The 20,555-nt window shown below is 38.2% G+C and overlaps 1 protein-coding gene across 1 annotated transcript in view; it reads right to left on the bottom strand.

The window, feature by feature from the left end:
• LOC136255273 (uncharacterized) overlaps positions 1-20,555 on the bottom strand; it is a 159,972-nt gene that overhangs the window by 107,959 nt on the left and 31,458 nt on the right. Inside the window, exons 9-12 of the mRNA XM_066047999.1 lie at positions 15,675-16,010; positions 2,985-3,296; positions 1,459-1,854; positions 1,100-1,396 (exon numbers count right to left, since the gene is read on the bottom strand). Of these exons, the coding sequence (XP_065904071.1) occupies positions 1,100-1,396; positions 1,459-1,854; positions 2,985-3,296; positions 15,675-16,010 (1,341 nt within the window). The remainder of the gene's footprint in view (positions 1-1,099; positions 1,397-1,458; positions 1,855-2,984; positions 3,297-15,674; positions 16,011-20,555) is intronic.

The raw sequence follows: 20,555 nt of genomic DNA, 5'->3' as shown, positions 1-20,555 counted from the left end.
TACTATCACTTGTTTTCCAGACAATATCAAGTCACACATGTTATTTTCATCTATCCTCTTTGTGGAACAGCTTATTGCCCTCCCTATGATTTCCTCAGTTACCCACTATTCATCCAAATTCATTCTCTTTATATTGTATAATATGTCATGCATAATCACATTTGCCATTATTGTGTCATTGTGTTCTTGTTGATTGTTGTGTATTGTTAAGTACACTACCAACTTTCTGGAAAATGTTATGTAATTAGCATTAGGGAAAAGTAGGCAATGATAGAACTCGGTATGGTGAAAGGGTGGTGTGTATAGCTAGGAAAAAATGTTAGACAGTGTAAATATGGGTACATTTCTGCAAGAGAGTCCTAAATAAATGGTGGCGTTTGCCACTACTTCCAGGAGTGTGCCACAGCAACCAATCAGTTCACTGCATTCACTGCACTTTACAGAAATAAGATCATTATACTCTAATAGAGTAGTCACTCAAATACAACAATCAGGAAATACTAATACATTTTCATAACATGGTTAGCTTTTGAGTTATTTTGAAATCATAATTACGCATCTTGATCTTGAGCACTGCTCAAAAGCATAACAGGTTCAAGTTTGAGCATAATAGGCTGGGGCCCAGAGCTGTATGTATATAAACACACTGTATTAATGTCAAAGTCCTTCGCCTTAGCTGATATGCCACCTTCACATGACAATTAAAAGTTTTTATTATTATTTTAATAGTTTCTGAACATAAGAGGGTGTATAGTTGCATAATTGCTGAAATGATGTGACTAGTATGATGTATGGATGCAGCATTAATATTGTTGTAGGTAATTTTTTAAAACTCCCAGCCTAAATAAAAGCTGCCTTAGCACCTATGTATGTAGTCAAAACCCACAAAAATATTGATACATTTATTCATCACTATCATAAGCTGTTGAACCACTAGTGTTACAGAGAATGACTCATTTAGGAATTACATACAGAGTATGCTATTGTGTACATACACAGACACCAGATTGAATCTAATGCTAAAATGTATACAGTGCTTCACCACAGTATCCGGCAATAATTATGGGTGGTATGAGAACAGTACACAAATGTCACTCACCAGTAACTACAACAGTGATGGTTTCACTATCACTTCCAATTGGATTAGTCACAGTACATGTGTATGTTCCACTATTACTTCTAGTAGCATTATTTATGGTATAGTCACTACGGAACTCTGCATTAGAAGTGTCATGATTTACTGGTATCAAAGTAGGGGTCAGTGGTGCTGGAGCACCATCCTTCATCCAGGTGAATGTGTCTGGGGGAGAACCTTGTGAGCTACAGGACAATGTTAGGGAATCTCCAACAGCAACTATTACAGTAGATGATGATGGAGGGTCTATAAATGGAGCAGCTGTGTAGAGAGATGAAAGATGGTTAACAATGAGGTGATGGGGTACATATCACGTGACTCACTTCTTCCACTAAGGTACAAACCCACCCTTGTGGTCTGTACCATCATTGAACTGTTCATCATCATACATGAGTAAACACCTTCTTCATCAGGTGATAATGATCCACATGGATATAAATTAATTACTGCCGGAAAGTTCCTAGAATTTGCTGAACGTACTTGAAATACTGATCCACACTGTTGGGCAATATGTATTTTATTTCCACCAAAGTGCCATCCACCCAGTACAGTATTAGCATCAGTACCAGGTCCTAGTCCACTAATACAACGAAACACTACACCAAAGTAGTCAAGAGTTAAAGGTTCCATAAGAAACGAGTAGTCCTCCATTTGATGACTATTAATCAAATCAGTTGCTGGAGTACTACCAGCAGTTGTTATTCTGGTTGTTGTGATACCTAACAAGTGTTACCGTCACCAATCATTAACTAATACAACAAATTACCATGTCTAGTTGCTTACAAGGATTGTTAATGTACAGCCACACTCACACACGCACATGCACACACACACACACACACACACACACACACACACACGCATGCACACACACACACACACACACACACACATACACAAACACACACAGAGCAAAGCAAAAGCAAAGCCTTCAGCTGCTGCTACATGGTCACACTGCCAGTGGCCAGCACTGGAGCACCTGTGTGCTACTCAAGTGCTATGAGTCAGTGCAGGAATTCCCTCCTGGGGAAGGACTAGTAACCCACAGGAGGCTGTACCATGTCTCACAGGTGAAGGTGTGGGCACCCAAAGTCCCACCTGGACCTTCAACTGCTATATGAGACATAGACAGTTGAGCCGGTACCCATTGATGTTACAGCTGGGTGGGCTGCTTCCCCAGTTGGCACCAGGCCACCAGGTCCCCATTTTAACAGCTGGGTAGACCGGAGCAGTGTGAGTAAAGTTTCTTGCTCAAGGAAACAACAACACACACACACACACTATACACACAAGCACACACAGATTCACACACACTACATATGACACACACTCGCATGTGTGTGTGTGTTTGTGAGTTACTACTGTTAGTTACTACTGTATATATCCTAGTTACCAAGGTTAATATGCACCTGAATTTTGTAATTGTGATCCTACAGCTGGATCATCACTCTCTTCGCACCAAGTACATACCCTTATAAATAAATTAGTAATTAAGGGTGCAACTCTTTCAAAAACACCAAAGATGTGAAATCCAAGGTGGCAGCGAAGAAATGACTGTGATGGTAGGTTAATGACAAATTTTTCAATAACGGCAATACAGATAAATTTGGTGCTGCCTGCTTGGCACTAAATTCACCTGCATTGCCATCATTAAAGTTTTTTTTCAATAACCTACCATCACAGCCATTTTCCTTGGCCTCTACCTTGGATTTCTCATCTTTTCTTCCACCCTAGTGTTATTGGAAGTGCCGCACATTTTTCACAGCTTGGCTGTTTTCTTTTTAATATCTACTAAGTAAATTACATTATTAATCACAGTATTATGTATGCACTCAAAATCAATACATACCAGATATGCGGAGTGTGAATTGTTCACTGGTGTAGTCAACACCTCTGACAGTTGCAGTACAGGTGATAGTACCAGCATCTTTTGCAAACACACCAATTTTACATACACTCTGTGTTGTCTGACCAGCAGGGAAACACCTTCTTTCTCCACAATTGTTTACATAACATCCTGTAGTGTTCCACGAGTAGGTGACAAAGCCTGATTGTGGAGGGTCCACCATACAAGTCAGAGTGACACTACTCAATATGGGATAGTCAAATGTGTTAGTAGATCCACTAACTGGTGTACCAGATGGATTACTGACTATGGTGACTGTAATACAAATGGCACAATACATAATATTGTGATTTATGTAAATACATTGCCTTTAGTTTATTTCAGTATAACAAATTGATTATTTAGCTGTTCATGCATTCTATTACTACAATTGTAAGAGATAACTCAATAGTCCATTGATTTTTCCTCTAGACAACAAAGACATCTTTAAAAGGAAAATGCAAACTATGTACAGTGCTAATGTTGAGCTGACTCTTGAGGAAAATAGAAAGAAGAAAACTATTAACAGAATTAACATTTTCACCAATTGGATGAATAGTGATGATGGAAAAGGTGTGAAGACCCAACATGTGCAGTTTGGCTCCTTTACATGCTTGGCATAAAGTTGTGTGGCAGTTGCTGTTTCATTCACAAACTACTCACAAGTCAGTGATAATGCTTCAGTTAATCAATACAACAATCACCAGCGTACACAACAACCACAGTTACCATATTATTTATATACTACAGCCATCTAATGATTGTCTTGATGAACTGCACTAGCCTAGCCTCACTAATCATCATAACTTTCTATCTGCCTAGATGACATCCTCAATAAGAGAACATCTCTTCACTTTTCATTTTCTTAATACTTCCAGTACAAGAGCTCATGAACTGACTGTTGTTCCTCTACAGTCATATATCAACAGCCACTGGTTTTCTTTTTCGTAAATAGTGGAATGATGTGCTTAATATCAATCTGTACATTCTTTCCATCATACCATTAATTGTGTGTTGGTATTGAGTATGTGTGTTTTTGTTTTGTTTGTTTAATTGTAGTATTGTGTTTTGTTTTGTATCTTGTGTAGTTATCTAATCCATTGCAGTCCGGTTGTGAAAAAGGGTGTTGTGACTTCCAAAAATAGATAATATGAAAAAGATGTAAAATGGCTGAAATGATATCTATACCATTTCATAATTTGTAAACAGTACAAATTAATCGAGATAATATCATTGCGGCCATTTGTTGGCAACCACCTTTCATGGAAGGCCACAAGCTGGGGTGTTTTAGATTAGATTTGTATTTGCTGGCTTTCGTCTATTTTTCCTATAGGTAAAGTAAATAACTAGACTTTAAAAGACATTTGTACTGTTTTGAAATTTTATATCATTTAGTTACTGAACATCACATGTATAAAGGGATCATGAAACACACTTGGTATATGCAAGTATGGTGTATGGTTGATTTTCAGGTTATGAATTAAACAGACTTCCATTACATTACCAAATGTTTGTGCCTTGATATTTGGCTAACACATGCAAGAAATTCAACCAGCTTGCATAAGCAGTTTAGCCAGTAGGTATGACAAAAAAATTGCAGCTCTATTACAGTATCTCAATCACATGATTCTTATGCATGTTTGTTAAGCTTGACTATTTGTGACCGGTTTTGACAAAAACCAGGTTTCCACACACATCCAGATTAGTGAGTTTAGAGGAACATAACTCAATGTAGGAGTATCTGTCAAATTTTTACTTGTCATTGCATAATGTAATGCGAGAATTGTGTGAAAATTGTAGATCAATAGCTATAACTAAATGGTCAAATCTTACTCAACTGGATGTGTGTGGAAGCCTGGTGTTGTCAAATCCGGTCACATTTATTAATTATTTAGTAATAGTTGTGTATTAGGTTTGTAAAGATTTCATGTCCAGTCGATATTCATGTGTTTGATAAAGAAGATGAAAAGGTATCAAAATATCAGCCACTAGCTAGAGAAATTTCAACTTGTTATAATCAGCCAGTTCAAGTCACCCCAGGAAATACTGGTGTTTCTTGTCATGAGCAAACTTACCTCAAGAAGTTACCTTGTTACAGTAATAGCCTGTTACAGTAGCTCCAACAAGCGACTTTACTTGGAACTATTTCAATTTTAAGGCCCATTAATTTTTATTTGGGTGTTACTTAAGAAGTTTTGTTCGTGCATCATTAAATTTCATTACAATGGGTTTGAAGTAACTCTATGGAACAAAAATATCTACATTGGCAAAAGTTTCCAAAAACTGTCTAACAATACTGACTTGTTGCACACACAATGGTTCATGGATATCAAGATTTGAATCAAGAATATCTAAGAAGGAATCTATCAGGACTAGTATTTTTTCCTCCTCTGGTTAATTACACCACCACAATATGCAGCATTTATCTTCTCAGCATCATACATCCTCTTTGGATGATTATCAAGTAACTGTGAAAACAGAAGATTGCCAGCTATGTATGTAGCTCACCTTAGAAAGTATAAGACCCACTTTTTTCATATGAAAGTGGTGTATATTGTGCAACACAGTGTGGGTTTGTAGACCAAGTGGAGGGGGAAATTACTAACAAAAATCTCAGATTCTCTCCAAATATATATATATTTTTAATTGTATTGTAGTTAAAGCAAAATAGCACACACAACTACCAGAATTGCCCTCAGATTTGATCTCAAACAGTCTAATCATACACTATGATAGTAGTGTATAGTAGGGACCACAAAGGAGTAGGCATGGCCAATGAAATAATATCACCCAAAAAACAGCCTCAATTTTCCCAGACGATGATGAGGCAGTATTGGTTAGGTAAAACTAAGCCCAAACAAGCTATCAGATTAACCTGAAACACTTTCAACAAGTTGTAACATAATTTAAAAAATAGTTTATTTAACAGAATTTTCTACTGACTGAGTAAGTAATTGACTGATTCCTTCAGACAAGTGTAACTCGATAACAGCTAAGGCTATGGACTTGATTTTTTCACTGTTCGATGTCGCTTCAGCCTGACAGGTGCCTTTTGGCATACCGCAGTATGTACGATGCATTCTTCATGGACTTACCAGTGTCCTCCTTTGTGTTCCATTCATCTTTGTTGACAGCGAAAAGTGTTGATTTGGCGATAGCATGTGATGGCTTCCCTTCCACATAACGGAAATTGTCTGTATTAATTTTGTTATAGTGGCTATTTTAATAGCAGAGGTGCTTTTCAAACAGTTCTTGATATGTACTGCTGTGTAACGGGTTGAACACAGTCGACAATGAAGTGTCATGGATACTTCACTTTTCAGACAATAATTAATACAACTGGGGCATTCGGTACCATTTCGTTCTTTTGGTATGCATGGATTGCAGAGATGCTTTTCGAACAGTTCTTGATTTGAAATGCTGCGTAACAGGTTGAGCATAGCTGACAATGAAGCATAATGGATACTTTACTTTTCAGACAATAATTAAGGAATGTGGTGCCACTTCAGATGTGGTATGCACAACTGCTATTATTATATGTAGCTACTGTCTGCCATTATTGGCAATGCTTCACATACTTGCACACACTGACATATCCATGAAATTCTGGTATTGCATTTAGCCACATTTGTTCTACATTTTTTTTTGGTCTTGCGGCGTATCCACGGAATCATGTGATCATTTTAGTACAAATGACACAGCTCATGTTAAATATATACATAACTCAGATATCAGTTGTAGGTGACAGACAGTTGAAATACTCTGCTTTTACCCCAGTCTTACCATAGTCTGCTAATGCATCCCCATGTATATGTGCCAGTCAATTCCTCTAGAATTGTATTACTGTGTATCTTTTCTACCTGCACACACTGTGTTCGCCATGCACCATTTATATATGCCCTCTTAGTAGGTTATCCAGTTGGTGATTGTACTTGGTTGTATTTACCCCGGGCTTAGTTATACAACCAAGTACTAACAATAATACGAAATGCGGTTAAAATTACATCATTAATAATGAAATAAATAAATAATTAATAAATAATGTTTGAGAAATCTACAAGGCCTAAGGCTTCGCACTCACCGGGAATAGAATCCATGTTGTATGAAGAGACAATTGTATAATGGGCGGGTATTCTCGTGGAGGTGATAGAAACATATGACAATTCTATTTAACGCCGATTAAAACAGTTATTATGTGATGCCCACTAGACAAGCGAACTACTGTATTTGAAAGTGGGCAACAGCGACTATTTTGATTGGAAGATGAGTGGTTGCTACTCCTGCTTAATATACAACATGATTGGAAGTTGTTACTAATTGCTGGGGTTAGTTTGTGTTGGTTACAACACTTTGATAGTCTTGTTTCTTTAGTCTCGTGTAACTAGGCTACCTTTACTCGTGTATGGGATGGAAAAAAGCCTCACCTGGCAGTCCATTGTGCGAAGAAGGTGCAGTTTCCAGATGGTAAGTTTGTGTGATAATGCATAGCTCTCCATCTGAAGCCTCACATCTCCATGGTCGGATAATCACTGATTGTAATTGCATACTAACACATCCCTTATGCATATGTGCCAGTCAATTCCTCCAGAAAATATTACTGTGCATCTTTTCTACCTGCACACACTGTGTTGGCCATGCACTGTTTGTAAATGCCCCATTAGTAGGTTGTTGCATTGGTGATTGTACTTGGTTGTATTTGCCCCGAGCCTAGTTATACAACCAAGTACTAAGTATAATACGAAATGCGGTTAAAATTACGTCATTAATAATGAATGAATGAATAAATAAATAATAAATAATGTTTGAGAAAACTACGAGGCCTAGAGACATGAACTAAGCGAGGATAGATTCGCCTGTGAATGAAGGCACAACCGTATAATAAGTACGCCTGTTCGTGCTGATGACTTTACCATATGTGTAATTCTATATAACGCCTGGCACCACACCCTTGTTTAATTACAGACTGCTCGAAGGAGAAGATTTAGTAAACGTCCGCGGAGAGGCCAGATGCCACCTTACTGGTAAACAACAACATTACAAGTATGTTTAAATGTTTGTAACTGTGTATTTTGTGTGCAGGATATGCGCTCCAGGAGTCATGCAGTGCCGGAACAACCAGCTGATTGAGTGACCAGTTGGGATACCAGCTGATGCGCTCATAAACAACCAACTGGAACAACAAGGTAATGAGTAATGTAATACTTGTACCGGTAGTTGTATTATACATCTTAATCCTTCATCTGGCTTGCTAGCGGCTGGAAGTATTTTCCACTCGGCTTAACTACTACTCTACTGTGAGTCTGTAATATCTAAACAAGAAGCCGATGCAGTGCTGAATATACAACAATGTGTATATATCTCCTGTATGTTGTGCATGGCTGTATGCATATTATTATAGACTGTGATCACTGTGCCAATGCCACACCGCTGATATACTGGTACATCACCAGTGGCCTCTAGTTACAACAGAGTCTGTTGTGCCATATTGGCTTGATTGGGATCATCAGCTGAGTCATCTTCAGAGACACATCACACCTACAATATATAGTTACTTTCAATATAGCTAACTTAACTTCGTTTTTGTGTAGGTTGTGTTTTAGTATTGTGGTTTTCTGATGCCAGTTAAACTCCCTTACCTGTGTATGTATGCATATGTATCATTTCCACTGGTACACGCACACTGCTATGAGTGCTACCTATGCCACTGTTTATACTTGCCCAATGGGTAGGTTGCAACGTTGGTGCATGTACTTGGTTGTATGTGACGCGGTCCTAGTAATAATAATAATAATAATAATCTAGTATGATAGTGTTGTGATTAACTCTTAAAATGTTGTGGCTGGTTTTGTGAAAAGCAGGCTATTTAGTGGTCATGAACTTGCAAAAAAATTCACAAACAAGTATAAGAGCACAGTAGGAATATACTCACTTCTCATAGTTTTACAGTATTTGGACAATACGTACTACTTCGATCCAGCTTATTTCAATACTTTCTTTGCAGCACTACACACTGTCCCTACTCTAATTTAAAATTCCTAATTTTTTCTTATACTTGTAAATTTAAAAATGAAGTAGGGATCTATGCAACAAAAAGTGATGAAACAAGAGATGAATGGTGGTATTACAGCATAGCTCAGTGGGAAAGTCCCTACTTCGGCATTGAGCAAAATAATCGTTATGGCTAATGTGCCAAAGTAGGGACTTTCCCACTGAGCTATGCTGTTCTATGCAACTAAAAGTAGTGAAACAAGCGATGAATGATGGTATTACATCATAGCTCAGTGGGAAAGTCTCTGCTTCAGCATTAAGCAAAATAATTGTTATAGATAATGTGCCAAAGTAGGGACTTTCCCACTGAGCTATGTTGTTCTATGCAGCAAAAAGTAGTGAAACAAGCGATGAATGATGGTATTACATCATAGCTCAGTGGGAAAGTCTCTGCTTCAGCATTAAGCAAAATAATTGTTATAGATAATGTGCCAAAGTAGGGACTTTCCCACTGAGCTATGCTGTATTACCATCATTCATCTCTTGTTTCATCACTTTTTGTTGCATACAGTACAGCTCACGGGTAACGTCGCATGTACACGCACGACGCACGTGACGTGTGCTCGAGTGACCCGTGTGGATGCAGCAAGGCTACAGTAATGCTCCACGATAGCTAACTTTACTCGAGAGCATCACGCAAGGCGAGATAACAGGTCTCACCTATGGTCTTGGGAGGCGACACTGGCTCAGTTCCGCCAGCTGTGTAGTCTCCTATTGCAATGCCTGTGTTCAACCGAATACTCGGTAACTTAGCTACTGCCTTAACCTTGACTCTGTCACGGACTACAGTCAGTACTGTAGCTAGCAGTAGGCGTAAACCTAGATGGATTGGTTGCCAAGTAATGCCACAGAACCCCAGTTAATGCATTTTTCTAATTTGTATTTTCTTTATCTAGGTAGTTAAAGGAATGGTCAACCGAAGTTTCAACTCTAGAAGCCAAGAAATTTCGAAGTTACAGCACTACGAAGGGGCTTATAAGTGCTAACAGCAAAAAATCGATTTGTACAGTGACAATAAACTACAGGCGTGTGATAAAACAATCATAACATACGGATGCAGTCCTCTACCAAGATGAAACTTGCACCATCGAATTCTCCATGAACAAGAAAATCCATTGCTGGGTACGTTTTGTCTTCCAGGCCTTTCATATGTCCACGGGGTACCGGCGAAGGCGAACGAACGTGAGAAAAAGCGATAGTGAACCGCTTGTCCAATGCAAGGCAGACTAACATTGATATCTTCTGTCTCCTTTAGAGTACTGACACGAAACAAAGAGTTTGGAACTCCTCTTGCTTTTGGGATCACGATGCTACCAAGGTTGTTGGTGTTATCACTTTCCCTTATTGTGAAACAAGCACTTTAGAATTTACGGATTTTTTCGTTTTCGTAAATATTCGACCCATTGCGTTCTGCGGACCCAGCGTGCGTTTATTGCATTCTACTGTATAATTAACTAGCTAGCCTTGCACGAACATAATTATGGGACCGATCACAAATGTTTATGTGATTTAAGTGTTGTATGAAGTTACTAAACTCAGTAGCGAGTGTTCTCATGTGTGGTGAGTTTCTCGCGTGGCTAGTGCATATCCACGCGATATTCCACAGGTATTGTACAGTACATTGCAAAATAATGATCCCACGAGAAGATGCGAGCATTACTCGCATGTGCATACTCGCGACATTACCTTTGAGCTGTACTGTAGATCCCTATTTCATTTTTAAATTTTTACAATTTAAAAAAAATACTAGTTTGTTTAGTTTTTGTGGTAACTTGTGACTGTTCTGTAAGAATATCATACATGACTGTTGTATTAGAGCATATCTCAAGTCAGCCAAGAGGTGTGCAGCTAGCTAAACCAATAAGGGGTGAGGTCATTTTGTTTACTATTACGTAAACAGCAAGATTGTTAAGAGGTATGGTCACTGTACTCTATTGCTATTAGTCCACCTAGATCTTTAATTGGACGTGGTCGCGAACCTATCGCGAACGGGATTCCAATCGCAAACTTGCACTATGCTTGCACATATCTAGTCTTATAGTAGCGCCAGGACTGAAGCACTTCTGAAATCCAGCTTTGAAATAATTCTGTGGCATCTATATAATATGTTGCTGAAAGAATGTGTTGATACAGAAATTGATGCCTCAATATGGTTTCGTTGGATGAAGAAGACGAGCAACCTGATTGAAGATAAAAGAAGACAAAGTGCAGAGGGCCTACACTTGTCGGAACCCCAAAAGGCACATCCCACTAGTGAGTTTATTATTGTGGTGTAAAATGGTGACTGTGCGCTGCTTTGTTTGGTATCTAGCCTTACGACTGCGGTCAGTAAGGAGTGAGGCAGTGGGTGAAGCAGTGAGTGAAGCAGTGAGACTAAAATTCAAGTTTTACGATTTTTAAAAAATTCTCTATCCAGCCACCTGTAAGTGTTTTGTTATATTTAATGCTGTTTTATATAATCTAATCAAAAACAGCCAAGCTTTAAAAAAAGGTGCGGCCCCCAAAAAGGCCATGGTGAAAAAAGATGTGAAATCCAAGGTGGCGGCCAAGAAGTGGCTGTGATGGTAGGTTAATGGTAAAAATTTTAATAACGACAATTCAGGTGAATTTGATGCCAAGACCAAGTGGCACAAAATTCACCTGAATTGTCGTTATTAAAATTTTTACCATTAACCTACCATCACAGCCACTTCTTGGCCGCCACCTTGGATTTCACATCTTTTTTCACCATGGCCTTTTTGGGGGCCGCACCTTTTTTTACAGCTTGGCTGTTTTTGATCAGATATCACTTCTTTTTGTATTTGTATACTGCAAAGCTGGCCTATGGCTGGCTTTGGGGCTTTTTTAACCCATGTGTTTTTTTCTTTACCACAGGAAGAAGAAAAGAACTTAAAGAAAATTTGCAATACTTCAATTATTTTTGATTTTATTAGTAATTATACAAATTATATACATATATTTATTACATGCCCATTATCCCCCACAGGATATTTTTTTGCAGCTGATCTCTCTACTGGGTGAATTGAAATGTAGCTGAACTATATACAGGATGGTTTCTTTGTAGCTGAACTCTCTACAAGGTGACCTCTTCTAGCTGGTCTCTCTACAGGTGATTTGTTTGCAGCTAAACTCTCTACGTGGTGGTTTCTTTGTAGCTGAACTCTCTACATGATGGTTTCTTTGTAGCTGAACTCTCTATAAGGTGACTTCGTCTAGCTGAACTCTCTACAGGGTGATTTTTTTGTAGCTGAACTCTCTACAGGGTGATTCGTTTGCAGCTGAACTCTCTACATGATGGTTTCTTTGTAGCTGAACTCTCTACAAGGTGACTTCGTCCAGCTGATCTTTCTACGGGGTGATTTGTTTGTAGCTGAACTCTCTACAGGTGATTTGTTTGCAGCTAAACTCTCTACATGGTGGTTTCTTTGTAGCTGAACTCTCTACATGATGGTTTCTTTGTAGCTGAACTCTCTACAAGGTAGCTTCTTCTCTACAGGATGATTTGTTGTAGTTGAATTCTCTACAAGGTGGTTTGTTTGAGGCTGAACTCTCTACATGTCGGTTTCTTTGTAGCTGAGCTCCCTACAGAGTGATTTGTTTGCAGCTGAACTCTCTACATGATGGTTTCTTTGTAACTGAACACTCTACAAGGTGACTTCTTCTAGCTGATCTTTCTAAAGGGTGAATTGTTTGTAGCTGAACTATGTACAAGGTAACTTCTTCTAGCTGATCTCTCTACAGGGTGATTTGTTTGTAACTGAACTCTCTACATCATGGTTTCTTTGTAGCTGAACTCTCTACAAGGTGACTTCTTCTAGCTGATCCCTCTACAGGGGGATTTATTTGTAGCTGAACTCTCTACAAGTGATTTATTTGCAGCTGAACTCTTTATGTGGTGGTTTCATTGTAGCTGAACTCTCTACACGGTGACCTCTTCTAGCTGATCTCTCAACAGGGTGATTTGTTTTTAGCTGAACTCTCTACAGGTGATTTTTTGCAGCTAAACACTCTACATGGTGGTTTCTTTGTAGCTGAACTCTGTACATGATGGTTTCTTTGTAGCTGAACTCTTTACAAGGTGACTTCTTCTAGCTGATCTTTCTACCGGGTGATTTGTTTGCAGCTGAACTCTCTACATGGTGGTTTCTTTGTTGCTGAACTCTCTACAAGGTGAATGCTTTTACCTGATCTCTCTACAGGGTAATTTATTTGTAACTGAACTCTGTACAAAGTGCATTTTTGTGGGTAATCTTACTGCAGGTTGATTTGTTTGTAGCTGAACTCACTAAAGGGTGATTTGCTTGTAGCTGAACTCCTTGCATTGTGTCTAGTTTCTAGCTGATCTCTCTACAGGGTGATTTGTTTGTAGCTGATCTCTCTACAAGTTGATTTGAGTGTAGCTGATCTCTCTGCAGGTTGATTAATTTGTAGCCAATCTCTCTACAGGGTAATTTGTTTGTAGCTGAACTGTCTATAAGGTGATTTGTTTGTAGCTGATCTCTCTGCAGGTTGATTTGTTTTAGCTGAACTCTCTACAGGCTGATTTACTTGTAGCTGAACTCCTTACATTGTGTCTAGTTTCTAGCTGATCTCTCTACAGGTTGATTTGTTTGTAGCCGATCTCTCTACAGGGTAATTTGTTTGTAGCTGAACTCTCTATAAGGTGATTTGTTTGCAGCTGAACTCTCTACATGGTGGTTTCTTTGTTGCTGAACTCTCTACAGGGTGTTTTGCTTGTAACTGAACTCTCTGCATGGTGATTTGTTTCTAGCTTATCTCTCTACAGGTTGATTTGTGTGTAACTGGTCTCTCTACAAGCTGATTTGTTTGTAGCTGATCTCTCTGCAGGTTGATTTGTTTGTAGCTGATCTGTCTACAAGTTGATTTGTTTGTTGCTGATCACTCTAAAATTTGATTTGTTTGTAGCTGAACTCTCTGCAAAGTGTTTTGTTTGTAGCTGACTTCTCTTCAGGGTGATTTGTTTCTCTTTACAGGGTGATTTTTTGTAGCTGACCTCTCTTCAGGGTGATTTGTTTCTAGCTGATTGCTCTACAGGTTGATTTGTTTGTAGATGAACTCTCTACAGGGTAATTTGCTTGTAGCTGAACTCCTTACATTGTGTCTAGTTTGTAGCTGATCTCTCCACAGGGTGATTTGTTTGTAGCTGATCTCTATACAAGTTGATTTGTGTGTAGCTGATCTCTCTGCAGGTTGATTTGTTTGTAGCTGATCTCTCTACAAGGTAATTTGTTTGTAGCTGAACTATCTATAAGGTGATTTCAGCAGCTTACACAGGTTTAATGAAATGGTAATGACTGGTAGGATTGGTAGGTATTTTTCTGTATTGATGGAGCACTAGTTTGTGTTATATGATCATCATTGTATCTGTAGATAAGAAGAAACAGTTATTTGTGTGAAAACAAGTATCAAAGCCTGCTGATGATTGGTTTTGTGGCATTTAAAGTACAAACAGAAGTGAAATCCATGCAAAACAGCCAAGCCGTACAAAAAGGGTGCAGACTTCAATAGCTTGGATGAAAAAAGGTGTAGCAACAACAAAGGTGTAATAACATTGCATCCATTTCATGGCCACCACCTTTGATTTCACAACTTTTTACCCAGAATTTTTAAGGACGCACCCCTTTTATACAGCTTGCACGGTTATTTATCATGACAATAGTGTCAGCAACAAAAATTTGCATCATCTGGTATAATGTTGCTAAAGAGATATGGTATAATTTACCTTTAGCTCACATGATCAGTACCTCCAGTGCGTCTTCTATTGATTGATAAAACTACTAATTCACTTGTTTAGAGCATTTAAATACTATGTTTGAAAGTTGTGCACTAGGACTGGCAGTGCTTGCTCAAACTCTAATGCATTACCCAGTGGTACCTTTAAAGATTGGGTAAGGTGGTGGTGGAGCAGTGTAAAGAGTATAGGAGGACCAAATTTGGAAATGAAAATTACACAGTAGAGATTTAAGTATAGAACAGCTATTCTTGGTGGTCTGGGGGCATGTCATTGGATTATAATTCTTCTATTATAGTGGTTATTGTTATATTTGAGTATACCTTTGACCAATAAAGTGGAGACATAATCCCCCTGTTTTCACCACCTAAGATTGGATATATAGAGCAGACAAAATCCATGCATCCTGTGTTATGTATGTTTTTAGCCTGTTAGCCTGTTTTAAGTTTTTGCACAGGTTTTCAGACAACTATCCATCTATCCAAGAGAGAATAAGGTACTAGAACTTGATGATGAGCAAACAAATTTAATTAGTTTGTTTTAATTAACTAGTTTTGTTTTGTAGTTAGTAACTCATACAACATTGTAACCTGATGTATTTTGTAATTCATTGTTTACTTTGAAATCATTCAATTACTTTTAAGGTCAATGCTAAGGAAGTGTGACTTAAAGTGTTTAAATCATACATATAAAGCCAAAGTTCACCAGACTAAAGTTTCTATATAGCCTGCATTTCTTACACACTAGCTACCTTTAGCAGACTAACATGAATACAAACAAACACACACATACACATACACACACATGGAGCTATGCAGGAACATATCACGATGTTGTATTTGCAATAAACTCACCATTTACTGTCAGTGTAGGCTGTATAGCAGTACTATTAACATTTCCCAAACTATTAGAAGCTACACACACATAGTCGTCAGCTAAAAATGGAGTAGATGTATTAAGCGTTAAAGTACTCATCACTGTTGTTGTGTTGAGTATGGTGGTAGTACTAAGATCATCATCAATCCTTCCCTCTTGATCAAATGGAACCATATTAGATAATGATAAATCAACACCACTAATATACCAACTAATAGTTGGTAATGGATCACCATCTACTGTACAGTTAAACACTGCTTCATCTCCATCAATAATAATAGTGTTGACTGTTGAAACTAGTATTTCTGGAGCAACTATACATACGACAGTGTGTATTAAAATTATTATTATTACTACTAGGATTGGGTCACAAATAACCAAGTAAATTTGTTAACATATAAAACCTGTGTTTGCTTTGTCTAACTGTAATGTATAATAAGTACAGTAGGACCTCCATTATCCAAACACCTGTGTGCCAGTTCAATCATAAAAGTGTTCAGATAAGTGAATTTGTTTGAATAAATGAAGTCCAATTGTTTTCATACAGAGTTCCATTCAACTGCTCTAATAGAACATACACTTACTTTAATAGAATGCTCACCTAACAAGAGCAGTTACTTATAAAAAATGAATAATAAAGCATTCAGATAGTCAAGGTCTTATTGCACCAGCTGGTTGTGTCACAACTGCATGGCATTATATGTTGGCCTTTCTACCTTGTCTCCATTGCCCTGATGATGTCACTAAAACATAGATGTAGTGTCGATTTGTTACACCACCAGAGCAATTTTTAGTTTGCAAGCTGGGAAGAGTTTCAAAATCAAAAAAAATAAAGAAAACCACCCACTTAATGACCTAACAGAACAATCATTAATCAACATTTATTAAGTGGAATTCTGATGCTACACCCCATGGTAAGCACAAAACAGTTGGTACTGCAATTTGCATTTTTTTCATTGCAAAATAATTTTTGTATGCAAAAATTGCATGACATGAAAATTTTACATAAGATCAAACTACTCTAATAGAGCAGTCATTCATGTAAATCATACGAAAATATTTTTACACAAACATTTTTATGGTACCTATTATGACATACAAAAGTAAAACAATAAGTGTTTGTAAGTGTTTATCTTTTCCACTATTAGTAATTTGAGACAGCTAAGTATTCAATTTATTCATCTTGCTACAAAACAGGCAGAGAGTTCAGCTGCAAACAAATCACCCTGTAGAAAGTTAATCTATGAACAGACCACCCTGTATAGAGATCAGCTAGAAGGATCACATTATAGAGTTCAGCTACAAACACATCACCCTATAGGGAGTTCAGCTACAAACAATTCACCCTGTAGAGAGATTAGCTAGAAGAAGGCACCTTGTAGAGCAATCAGCTACAAAGAAACCATCCTGTAGAGAGTTCAACTACAAACAAGTTACCCTATAGAGAGATCAGCCAGAAACACATCATCTTGTAGAGAGTTCAAATCACCCTGTAGAGAGTTCAACTACATTTCAAGTCACCCAGCACAGAGATCAGCTGCAAATAAGTTATCCTGTAGGAAATAATTGGCATGAAATAAATAAAATATATCAAGACACACGGCAATACAGCAGTCATAGAAGTTTCTAAAAGTTTTATTACTACAGAACTGTTAAACAATAGTTTTTATTTACAGACAGAATTAGTTGTGTCATTTTTACAGCTTAAAATTAGTTACTTTGATTAAAGATGCATTTCTTCACATATCACAAAAGTGCATTAAAGACATAACAATATCAAGACACACGGTAGTGTGTCGTGCGGCCCAAGAAGCCGGCGCGCAACACCCGTGAGTATATTGACAGGAAGAAAGAAAATGCAATTTTCTCACCTCCGTAGCTCTGTGCTGCCTTGATGAAACAAGACGATGTTTTACTGTGGACACTCCCTCCAACTTCAGTACTCCACATTCCAAATTTGAGCGAAATCGCTTCAGGCATTCCCGAGATATGCGACTTCAAAATTTGGCTTAGTTTCCTCGTTTTTTTTCTTCTTATTTTTCTTCCTCTTTTCGCACACTTACAAAAACTGCTATAAAATGCAAACGCCTTATCCGATTGCCTTGACATTTGGCAAACAGAAGGGGAGTATAAAGGTGCATCTCGGTACCAACTTTGGCTGGAATACCATAAACAGGCAAAGAGTTATGAGCAATTATTCACGAAAAATAACACCAATATGTTGTCACGCCTACAGGGTAAACCGTGTATGGGAAGAAGCTGAAAATTGGTGGGTGCATAGGTTAACTATTGAACCTCAAACCTTTTGTGGTTTGAAAGAAATCGAGCTAAAAACCAGGAAGATACAACGAAAAAACCAACAGTGTGTAACAATTATGCAATCAAGATTAGCTAATAAAAAAAACAACTGCTTGCCATGCCTACCAGATAAATCGCTTGGGGTAATGCTTTGAAAATCGTTGTACAGATGGAGTAATCATCTTAGAAAGGCTCATCAATGGTGTAGAAGAATCAGACTTAAAGCCACGGAGTTATAACACGAAATCCAACTTGGTGCAGCAAGCGCGAGATCGAGATACTCTAATAGAGCAGTCATCCTAATAGAGCAGTCACCCTGAAGAGAATTCAAGAGATCAGCTAGAAACAAGAAACCTGTTTAGAGATCAGCTACACACAAGTCATCCTGTAGAGAGATCAGCTAGAAAAAGTTACCTTATAGGGAGTTCATGCAACTATGGAAAGGGATAGTTCAGCTAGAAGAAATCACCTTGTAGAGTTCAGCTACGAAGAAACTACCATGTAGAGAGTTCAGCTACAAACAAATCACCCTGTAGAGAGATCAATAGAAGAAGTTACCTTGCAGAGAGTTCAGCTACAAAGAAACCATCATGTAGAAAGTTCAGCTACAAACAAATCACTCTGTAGAGAGATCAATAGAAGAAGTTACCTTGCAGAGAGTTCAGCTACAAAGAAAGCGGCACCAAATTCACCTGAATTGTCATTATTAAAATTTTTACCATTAACCTACCATCACAGCCATTTCTTGGCCGCCACCTTGGATTTCACATCTTTTTTCACCATAGCCTTTCTGAGGGCCGCACTCTTTTTTTTACAGCTTGGCTGTTTTGGATTAGATAATATTATGTATATCAAGATACACAGTAGTGTGTAAAGACACAGAGTAGTGTGTCGCGCAGCCCAAGAAGCCGGCGTGCCACACTGTGAGTATATTAACAGGAAGAAAACACAATTTTCACACCTATGTAACTCCGTGATCTCTAATCCGATTGGAACCAAATTTTGCTAGAGAAGTGCTAGCCAGTTAGTGGAGTCTACATACCAAATTTGAAGAAAATCACTCCTGCCATTTCCGAGATAAGAGCAAACAAAATTTCGTTTCAATTTCTTCGTTTTTTTTCTTCTTCATCTTCTTCATTTCACACACTTCACAGAATCCGCCATAAAACATGAATGCATGCTTGGATCAGGCTGACATTTTGCACACGTAAAGGGCTTATTAAGGCAGATCTCAGTACCAACTTTGGTAGGAATCCGATAAACATTCACGGTATTATGACTGATTGTTTGTGTAAAATAAGGTCGAAGGTCTGTCATGCCTACAGGGTAAACCTCTTGGAGGAATCAGTTGAAAATTGATATGTAGATGGAGCAACCATCGTAGGAGTGCCTTCTTGTGGTTTGAAAGGAATCGGGATAAAAACCATGGAGATATGACACAAAACCCAACCTGTGTCAAAATTACGCGATCGATTTTTATGAATAAAAAAACTATTCATTTTCGTGTCTACCAGGCAAACCGCTTAGAGCAACAAGCTGAAAATCAGTATGTAGCTTGAATAATCATCATAGAAAGTCCTTGCAGTAGCACAGAAGAATTGGATTACAAACCACTGAGTTATGATTCGAAAGGCAACTACGTGTAGCAAATGCGAAATTGAGATAGTCTAATAGAAAGTCACCCTAATAGAGCTTTCAGCTGCATTTATAATTTACTCAATTATATTACATTTCAAGTTATTCTGTAGGGAATTCAGCTGCAAACAAGTCACCCTGTAGTCAGATCAGCGAGAGTTCGGCTACAAAGAAATCATCATGTAGAGAGTTCAGCTGCAAACAAATCACCTAGTAGAAGTTCCACTATGAACAGATCACCCTGTAGAGAGTTCTGTTAGAAACAGGAGAGATCAGCTAGAGAAGTCACCTTGTAGAGAGTTCAGCTACAAAGAAACTACCATGTAGAGAGTTCAGCTGCAAACAAATCGCCCAGTAGAGAATTCAGCTACAAACAAATTGCCCTGTAGAAAGATCAGCTAGAAGTTACCTTGTAGAGAGTTCAGCTACAAACAAATCACCCTGTAGAGAGTTCAGCTACAAATAAGTCATCCAGTAGAGAGATCAGCTAGAAGGATCACCTTGTAGAGAATTCAGCTACAAAGAAATCCCCCTACAGATATTTCAGCTACAAATAATTCACCCTGTGGAGAGATCAGCTAGAAGGATTACCCTGTAGAGAGTTCAGCTACAAAAACAAATAACCCTTTAGTGAGATAAGCCAGACAAGGTAACCCTGCAGAGATACTGTATCAGTAAGAAACAAATCACCTTATAGAGAGTTCAGCTACAAACAGTGGCGTAGCCAAGGGTGGACCTGGGTGGTGCCTACTCAAATTTTCCTAGGAGAGCGGTGCCCACTCGCTTTTGTTATTATGGACAAGAGACAAATAGTGCATACCTTGGTAGTGCGATATTTTTGTTGTAAATCAGCAGTTGATATTAATATAAGTTCAATAATTACATCACGTGATCTGGGTAGTTTCAGTGTTTTCTATTTAATGCAC

The sequence above is a fragment of the Dysidea avara genome, chromosome 5 (genome assembly GCF_963678975.1).
Source record: "Dysidea avara chromosome 5, odDysAvar1.4, whole genome shotgun sequence".
NCBI lineage: Eukaryota > Metazoa > Porifera > Demospongiae > Dictyoceratida > Dysideidae > Dysidea > Dysidea avara.
This window is presented reverse-complemented; position numbering and strand designations above follow the sequence as displayed.